This window comes from Zingiber officinale, chromosome 9B (assembly GCF_018446385.1).
Source record: "Zingiber officinale cultivar Zhangliang chromosome 9B, Zo_v1.1, whole genome shotgun sequence".
Classification (NCBI taxonomy): Eukaryota; Viridiplantae; Streptophyta; class Magnoliopsida; order Zingiberales; family Zingiberaceae; genus Zingiber; species Zingiber officinale.
The window spans coordinates 119,054,298-119,063,676 of NC_056003.1; the positions used below are offsets into that span (position 1 = coordinate 119,054,298).

At 38.6% G+C, this 9,379-nt stretch overlaps 2 protein-coding genes across 3 annotated transcripts; one reads left to right on the plus strand and one right to left on the minus strand.

Annotated features, from left to right (window-relative positions):
- The first annotated feature begins 526 nt into the window (after nucleotides 1-526).
- Nucleotides 527-3,649, plus strand: LOC122024807 (porphobilinogen deaminase, chloroplastic-like). 2 transcript variants are annotated; one of them, XM_042583516.1, is made up of 5 exons: nucleotides 527-828; nucleotides 1,930-2,335; nucleotides 2,720-2,923; nucleotides 3,067-3,244; nucleotides 3,323-3,649. In XM_042583516.1, the coding sequence occupies exons 1-5, from the start codon at nucleotides 581-583 to the stop codon at nucleotides 3,433-3,435; spliced, it is 1,149 nt and encodes a 382-aa protein (XP_042439450.1). In that variant the 5' UTR covers nucleotides 527-580; the 3' UTR covers nucleotides 3,436-3,649. The 2 variants fall into 2 exon arrangements, with proteins under 2 accessions (XP_042439450.1, XP_042439451.1); XM_042583517.1 differs by having other exon boundaries at nucleotides 700-828; nucleotides 1,925-2,335.
- Nucleotides 3,650-5,918: 2,269 nt separating this feature from the next.
- Nucleotides 5,919-8,782, minus strand: LOC122025705 (50S ribosomal protein L18, chloroplastic-like). Its single transcript, XM_042584549.1, has 3 exons — nucleotides 8,438-8,782; nucleotides 6,442-6,603; nucleotides 5,919-6,145 (listed from the first exon to the last, which is right to left on the minus strand). The coding sequence occupies exons 1-3, from the start codon at nucleotides 8,648-8,650 to the stop codon at nucleotides 5,996-5,998; spliced, it is 525 nt and encodes a 174-aa protein (XP_042440483.1). The 5' UTR covers nucleotides 8,651-8,782; the 3' UTR covers nucleotides 5,919-5,995.
- Nucleotides 8,783-9,379: the final 597 nt, after the last annotated feature.

Here is a 9,379-nt window from a genome sequence, read left to right on the forward strand (position 1 = left end):
AAGATATGAATATAATCAGGAGAACATGACAAATACATAAAAGTTAGTTCCATATTATTTTGAATTTTATAGGTCCATCAGTCAATTTCAACCAAAATCATTTAATGAACCTAAATAGCTCGAAATACACATGGAACTAGTATTTATGTGTTTGTTTCGTTCTCCTGATTATATTTATATCTTCAAATATTAATTTAACACATTATATTAAAAGCTTGTCTTGATGAATCGTGTATGAATCAATTACTACATTATAACAATGAATTCAGATGGATAGAAATAAAATTAGATAATTTTAAAACTAGATATAGATATTTTAAAAACTTTTCTACCTGATTCCTAATTTGCCGAACGTATTTTTTCCCCAAAATATCCTATCAATTTTATTTTTAGACGATAAATTTATTAGGCCCAAATTAAGACTTTTATTGGGCCGGGCCTAATTTAAAGCTTACAGCATGCTTTTCATTAATAATCTCCTCTCCTCTCCTCTCCTCTCCTCCCTAGTAAACGTATCCCAACATCCATCTGATCTACCTCATCATCTTCTCCCCAAACCCAAACCTCCACCTAATCCACGATGGGCTCCAACTCTATCCGATCCTACTCCCATTCCTGCTTCCCTCTCGGATTGCGGCATTCGAAGGCGCCCGCCGCCATGACTGTCACCGCGCTTCACCCTTTCGCCGCTGCCCCTGCCGTGTTCTGCCCTGGAAGACGCCCGGCTTCCTCCCTTGGGAGGCGGGCCTTAGTCGTGAGGGCAGCCGTGGTGGTGGAGCAGGAGGCGAAGGCTCAGGTCGCCCTTCTGAGGATTGGCACCCGCGGAAGGTGAAGCCTTTTTTCCCCAATGATCTTAACTCGAGCGAAAGTTATAATCGATCTTAGTTTTCTCGTTAAAAGTAGGGTTTTTTAGCGTTTTGTTTTAGGATTTGCCCCTCCTCTTTGTTTCCTTCGCGGTTCGTTGTGTTTTCTACTCCAAATGTGTAGTTTCGAGACAGCACAATTCACTATATTCTTCTCATTCTGACGTAGGTGAAATCCCATTGCAGATTTCTCTTGGTCCAGATGAAATTGCTAGGCTGATAACATCTGTTGCTCTTAGTAACATTGGTCTTCAAGCATCTTGATAACTGATATTTGTGCTTCTGAACAAAGGGTCAAACCCCAAAAGTTTCATTTCAGTGGGATTCAAACAATGCGAGTTTGAATTAGTGGAGCAAAAGGAGAAAATGAGATTTGATGCTAGTTTGGGTTCTAATTTTGATGCTACCTTGATTTTCTCTTGTTCGCTGAGGATGTTGGTGCTTGATATCTCTAGTTTTAGTTCAAACTGAATCATAGATCTATTACCTAATAAAGGCCTGATCAACTTGTAGTTTGTCCTTTGTCGTGCAGTTAACTAAAACATTTTTATTGGATTTGGTGGCTTGATTTTGTGGTTAAACTTGGTTGAGATGCTTTTAAGATGGCATGTATGTTTGTTCCTACAAAAGCTTGCTTTCAATCAATATAAGTTCTCTGCAAAAGCTTTGTGTCATGTTTATATGGTTTGATGATGTGTCTACAATTATGCTTATGTAAAATGAATACGATAGCCATTTAATGGTTCTATTAGACGGTAAAGTGAGATTTGACCAAAATTGTTTGAATTATCATAGGTTGACTTTGTGATGTTTTAAAGATGGGGAACAAATTGTAAGTTGGAATATAATTGGTTCCTTTTAGGTAACTATGCTTGTAAATAATGCCAACATCTAGTGCATTGTCTTTTTTCGATTGTTACTCAGTTTATAGTAGTTCTTCAACTTCCTGATTTCTTAATGACCCTATATTGATCCTCTAGATGTTGCAAGTGAGTAATCTCTGAAGGTGGAAATACTTTTGTTTTTTGAGCTGATTTTTATCGGTTGTCATTGGCATGTAGGACAGTCCACTGGCACTTGCCCAGGCGTACGAGACACGGGATAAACTGATGTCAACACACTCAGAGCTTGCTGAGGATGGAGCTATTGACATAGTAATTATTAAGACGACCGGCGACAAAATACTCAATCAACCTCTGGCCGACATTGGTGGCAAGGGTCTATTTACTAAAGAGATAGACGAGGCACTATTGGAAGGTAGAATTGACATCGCAGTTCATTCAATGAAGGATGTTCCTACTTATCTTCCACAAGGCACGATCTTGCCCTGCAACCTTCCCCGAGAAGACGTAAGGGATGCATTCATTTCCTTATCTTCAAGTTCTCTCTCGGAGTTACCTGCTGGGAGTGTTGTTGGAACAGCTTCCCTCCGGCGACAGTCTCAAATCTTATACAGATATCCATCACTTAAGGTATCGTAAGGATCCCATTTTGCTCCAGATAAAAGCTTTTTTTTTGCATTTGTAGAGCTCGGTAAATGCTTATTAGTAGGAACTAGGTTTTCTTGGTGCTTTATTAACATTTAGCCAGTCAACATGACAATGGTATAGGTTTTCGTCTTCCTTCTTCAGTGTGCTTTATGGTTTCACTTCATTAAATGCTCTAGATCGACGTGTAAGCATAATCGTGCAAATATTCGATTAAAAAATAAGCAGAAGTATTCAAAGAAAGCAATGCATGGCCTACTATGAAATAGGTACATGTAAATTCATGAGTCTCTCTATGGCTTCGTGTGATGGTAGAACATGTATGTGATTGATCACAGAGATTTACACATTCGCTAAAAAAAATGGCAGGTAGTTAACTTCAGAGGGAACGTCCAGACCCGATTGAAAAAACTCAATGATGGTGAAGTTCAAGCAACGTTGTTAGCATTGGCAGGGCTGAAACGATTGAATATGACTGACAAGGTCACTGCAATACTCTCTATCGAAGATATGCTTCCGGCAATTGCCCAAGGTGCTATTGGAATTGGTTGTAGAAGCAATGATGATAAAATGGTGAGTCGTATGGTAATCAATAGAACTTTCCCTTGATCTTGCTTAATCAACATTTTGTAACCGGCTTACCTCCATTAGTAGCGGAGATGTAATTTTTCTTTCCTATGAACATGCTTTATGCAATGCATTTGCCTGTGAATCAGGCTAATTACATAGCTTCACTGAACCACGATGATACTCGGTTAGCTGTTGCTTGTGAAAGGGCATTTCTTGAGACACTTGATGGGTCTTGCCGTACGCCCATTGCTGGCTATGCTCATCGCAATGCTGACGGATATTGTGTTCTACAGTGTTTGGTTGCTTCGCCTGATGGGAAAAGGGGTAACTTTATGAATTCAAGATCTATCAGTTCATTTGTTTTATTACTTGTGAATCGACCATAATTTTGTTAACCATCAGTGCTAGAGACATCGAGAAGAGGACTATATGCTCTCGACGACATGGTGGCAATGGGACAAGATGCCGGGAAAGAGTTACTTTCGAAAGCTGGCCCTGGTTTCTTCGATTGGTAATCTTGCAAACTCAGAAGAGCAGTTTAGATACGAAATCATGCTTTTGATTCGAGTTAGTTTGTATCGTGTATTCTCGACTTTTGTATCATCTATGTGACATCACATTGATATTCTACTTTGCTTAGGGAGAAACTATGGCCATTTTCTATTAGTCATTGTATCGATGAGTGAGATTATTTCGACAATAAAATAAAAGTATTGTTGTTTGGGAGCAGTTACATGTATTGCGATGTTGGTCAGATGATCTGGCTCGACCGGCTCATCCTTGTGCTGATTAGGGGTCCAAACGTATTGAATCATCCAAATATATATATATATATATATATATATATATATATATATATATATATATTTATTTATTTATTTATTTATTGTGGATGAATCAAATATTCATAAATTTTGTATTTAACTTGATAAAAGTTTATTTATATTTGTTGAATAAATGAATAAATTTGAGGAAAATATATTTAGTTCTTTAATATTTATGAACAAAGAGTGTGCAATTAACTTTGGTAGTTGATGAAAATTTTTTTTGGAAGGTCATGAGAATTGGATAGTTGTTAGATTACCAATAAATAAGAACAATAATTATGAGTTGATTTATGGTAAATAAATAAATTTAGGTTATTAAACTTAATAATCACTAAAAGTTTGTAATGGTAAAATTTCTAAACAGTTAGAGAAGCTTGGACAATGAAACTCAAGCTCGTAAAAAAAGATTAAGTTAAGTTTGAATAATAATTTCAACCGTTTAATTTATTTTAAATTTAATTTGACTTGGTTAAATATCTTATTAAATAAATTTAAATACTACATAACTCATTTATAGTCCCATGACTCGAGCTTATTTGAAATGAGATTCCAGGTCAAATTATTCAAATCTTGATTTAAACAGAATCAAATTATAATTTAAAATGATAAATCAAAATTTAAGTTCGAATTATTCGAATCTTGATTTAAAGAGAATCAAATTATAATTTAAAATAATTTAAATTTAAGATGGATTGAAATTATACAAATCTTAATTCAAAAATATTTATTTTTCGAACCAACTCGATTCATTCGCACCCCTCCCCTGGAGATGGAGATGGAGATGGAGATGGTTGGAATTGGCCGTTGGCTTAATGCCCCCAATTAAAATGGAAGCGTCTTCTCCTCCGATTTCCTCCTCCCCGAGAAAACAGGAAGCATCTCAAAGCCCACGACGACGGAGGAGGCGCAGGAGGAGGAGGAGGAAGAGGAGCAAGGCGATCACGATGGCAAGGGCAAGGGAGAAGGCATCGGGATCATAATCAGCCGTGTACCGCCTCCAACTGGGTCTCTGCAACAGTCAAATCGCCGGCGGAGGAGGTGGCGCCGGCGAGGGACGTAAAGGAGATGCCTTTGGATTTTCCGGACCCTTCTGACTCCTCTGAAGACCTCATCTCCGTCGCCCTCGCCTCGTTCCTCCTCCTCCTCTCCTCTGCCTCCTCCGCCGCCGTGCTCCTCCGCTGCCGCCGCCGCCAACGGCTCCACGACCTCCTCAGCCCGCTCTGGCCTGTCCGCCTCCTCCTTCCTCTCTTCGCCTGCCTCTGGTCCTTCTCCCAGCTCCTCCGCTCCCCCGTCCTCCGCCGCCGCGTCTCCGTCCTCCGCCGCCACCCCGACCTCATCTGCCACGCCTACTTCGTCTCCTCTCAACACCTCGCCGAGCCGGCCTTCCTCGTCATCTTACTCTGCCTCCTCCGCCTCCTGGGCGGCCGTCTCCGTGGTGATCAATCGACGCCTCCGGCGTCGCTCTACGTGCTCTGCGCCGCAGTGGTCGCCGGGCTCTCCGTCCATGTGGCCGCCCTCGCGCTCTCCATTCTCTGGAATCCAGACGACGACGCCTTCCAGTGGCTGTCCGTCATCGAAACCTCCGCCGTCGTGGCTGTGGTCGCCGTCGGCGAGGCCATCCTCGTCTTCCGCCCCGTCACGACGCGCTCTCCGTCGGCGAAGTTGCGGAGGCGGCGCAGAGGGAGATCGACGGGAGCACGTGCGTAGCACGTGCCCGCCAACTGATTTTCTCCCCCGTTTGATTAAGATGGCAATCTGGTGATTTCATTTTATTTATTTATTTTTAATCTGATAATTTTAAATAATAATAATAATAATAATAATAATAATAATATTATTATTATTAATTATTTCCCCTCATTTGAGGAATTTTTCTTACTCTCAGGGTACAACTCCCATGGACCATGGAAAGGGACAAGGCTAAGAATTTCTTAATATCAAAAAGAGGAAGATATAAAGATCGACCACGAAAGGTCTCGGTCGAAATGAGAGCCACAATTCTGATTCCTCGACCGAACTCTTACATCGTTCATACCAACAAGGACCATGCATCAAGATGATCGCCTCTGCGACAAAGACAGAGAAATTTGTCGGAATGAAGTACCCTTGATCATCAAGTTCAGGGATAACATCATCTTATGACGACAATTTTGTATCTACTAGACATCGAATGACTTGGAAATCATGCTATAGTTGAAAAGAAAACTATACATATTTGTTCTTCCAATTCCATCAATAGAACAATTTTTTAGAACTCAAGACCGTGTTCCCTCGCGGCATTAGCCAAAGCTTCTATGCGTCCATGATAAGGAAAGCCACCGCGATCGAAAGCCACCTTGGCGATTCCCTTCTCCAAGCAAGCCTTTGCGATGACTTCGCCCACCTTCTTTGCCACTTCCTGATAACAAGATTATGACACTTAGATTAGCACAAGTCGAGTGATATGTATCCACAACCGTGGTCGTCATTTCTTGTTACTATCATTTTGAGGTACTACCATCACTTGAATATAACTTGCGAGTCTTTCTAGTCTTGGTGAGGTCTTCCCCTTCATCTATTCAACTCAAACATCGACTTTTCTCTAGAGAGCATTTGATATGTGGATTGAATGCGTTAGGTTGTTAACGAGAAAAGAAAGATTGTAATAGCTAGATAAGACTTCCGTAATCATGTAGAGGGATGTCGAAGGCTTACGAGAGTTGGACCAGAAGAGTAATCATGCTCTACCGAAATAGGTTTCTGCATTGTAGAAGCTGAAGCTAGTGTGTGCATCTTGGAATCGTCAATGACTTGGACGTATAAATGCTTGTTCGAGCGGTAAATACACATCCTTGGTCTCTCCGGGGTACCATTCACCTGACAAAGACGAAATGCTTTCAGTAACAAGCACAAATTGAATGGAAGCTTCACAACACGACACATTAAAAAGAATGCTAAGAAATACACATTTTAACTGTGGATAACTATCGGCTATATGCATTAGAGCGAATGCTCATTCCTATTCGAAACACCAATGACAGTCATAAAACTTAAATCTTCAAATAACTTGCCATAATAAAGCATGAATGTAAACACATTTTCCCATTATAGATGATCATGAAATGATGATTTTTCGGTTTGTGAAAGGTAGGACAATATGCACAAACTACTTTGAAGTTTAAACTTCATTCACCATAAGAAACCTTCCATATTTGTAAAAAGTAAAAGATTTTAGCGAATTAGTATAATGCACATATTTATTTACTCTTCAATCAATACAAAAACAAAGTAAAAAGTATGAACATCTACGAGCTAAAATGAAAAGCAACAAACATACTCTAACTAGAATAGTTAAATACTTTCAAATTGATTCGAGTAGAATGTATCTAAACACAAATAGCTGTGGCAAATAAGACAGGATGGGGGGAATGTTGATGACGATCATGGGAAACATGATGAGTTCAATTGACACGAGGATCATCAAATGCATTTACAAAATACTTCTGCAAAATAATAAACTGCACAAGCATATGCCAATGAAATATGCTTAATGAAACCTCAATCCGTGCAAGGAACCACAAACTTATTCGAAAATAAGCATGCTTGTCATTGGAAAAATAAGCATGAGGAACTATCGCCAACAACATACAAATTTTGTTTGCATATACAATAACAATACTCAGCAAAAATAGCAAAACTGATTCTATATCAGTTCTTTTGGTTAAGTTTAAATCAAAGTTACGCTCCATTAAGGTAGAAGTATCTGCTAAAGACTACAAGTTCTATAGCTAGAAAGTCTACTATTAACATCTTCCAAAACAGCCCAGCAAAATCGAGTTTCGTCTAGTGGCAAGAAACTCTTGATTGGAGTTCAAATGTAACATTTGCTGTGCTATTTTCGTTCCATCAAAAGTTCCGCAGAGGCACACATGAACAAGCTACATAACATCGAAAAATGATAAATATACTTTATTCTACAGCATCAAAGTCCTGATAAATAAGATTGTAATACACAAACATCTTAAGATAGCAAAATGCAACAATCAAAATACGTAGATTTAACAATTCAGCTTGAACTCTAGTTGGCAAAAGTATAATTCAGAATACTATTTACAATGTTGCATAGTTTGTAGAACTGTTCCACAGAGGCACACATGAGCAAGCTACATAACATCAAAAAATGATAAATATACTTTATTCTACAGTACCAAAGTCATGATAAATCAGATTGCAATGCACAAACATCTTAAGATAGAAAAATGTAACAAATCAAAATACATAGATTGAACAATTCAGCTTGAACTCTAGCTGGCAAAGGTATAATTCAGATTAGTATTCACAATGTTGCACATTCAGTTTCATCATGAATGAGTGTGCATGAATGCATACGCAAACACATGTCATGAAGGTGTGTGAGAGCTCAGGTAGAGTGAGAGCAAGAGCTGATGGGAAGAAGAACTCTCAGAGAGAGAATGTAGCAACAAAAATTGTTCCTTGTCTCGTTCAGGCATTTTACCGAACATGTAGAGAGCCTTCTAGCTGTTCGAACCCTAATTACTTAATTTTCACATAACAGAAGGGTGAAAATTTGAAGAATGGTAAGATCGATCCGACCAGGAAAATTAAAGAGTTCATTTTGATACGAGAAAAAGCAAAAAGATCATCAAATCTGGGCGGCGCAAGCGGCGGCAGCGCCAGGGAAGCGAAAGACCTTCTTGCGGATGCGTTCGTGTCGGGCGGTTAGGTTCTCTCTCCGGGTGGCGGCCTTGGCCACGATAGAGACGGCAGTCGCGGGATGGGTACTAGTGAGGGGATTCTTGTTCGGTCGGAAGAAGAGAAGCTGCCCGCCTATGAAGGTGCTTATTCCCGCCATTGCCGGAAAACTGAGAGCGGCAGCTGCCGCCGGCGAAGAGGACAGAAGCATCGAAGAAGAAGAAGAAGAAGAAGAAGAAGAAATCTCTGTTTGAGTTCTACTCGCTGAAGACGATTAGCAACAAAGGAGACCCTATCTCTCTATCCATGGAGAAAATATTTCATTTTGTCCCCTAGCTTTAACATTTTAACGCAACCTTTCATTAACGATAAAAACATTTTCACTATTATATAATTTGACATGGAAAAAAATAAAAAGGTTGTCTAAAAAAATTTATATTTTTCATCTTAAAAATATCATTTTTACTAAACGTCTATTAAAATTTTTGAAATATCTAAATCACATATCAATTTTTACTAAACGTCTATTAAAATTTTTGAAATATCTAAATCACATATCAAAATTGTAAAATTATCAAATCATATATTCAATTTTATTTTTACTTATGTTATTATTTTCAGTGAACTACTACCATTGTACCCGTGATTATTTTTTTAAAAAAATAATTAATTAATCATTACTCTCAATATAGTAGAACAAATTAATATTTAAAAGCATAAATATAATAAAAAAAAACTAAACTAATACATAAGAACTGATTTTATGTCATTCCGATATCTCTAGGTTCATCAATCAATTTTGATCAAAACTGATTGATGGATTTAGAGAACTCGGAATGACATGAAATCAATTCCTATGTATTCTTTTAGTTCTCCTGATTATATACATGCTCTCAAATATCAATTTGGGCCACTATATTGAAAATAGTGATTTTTTAAA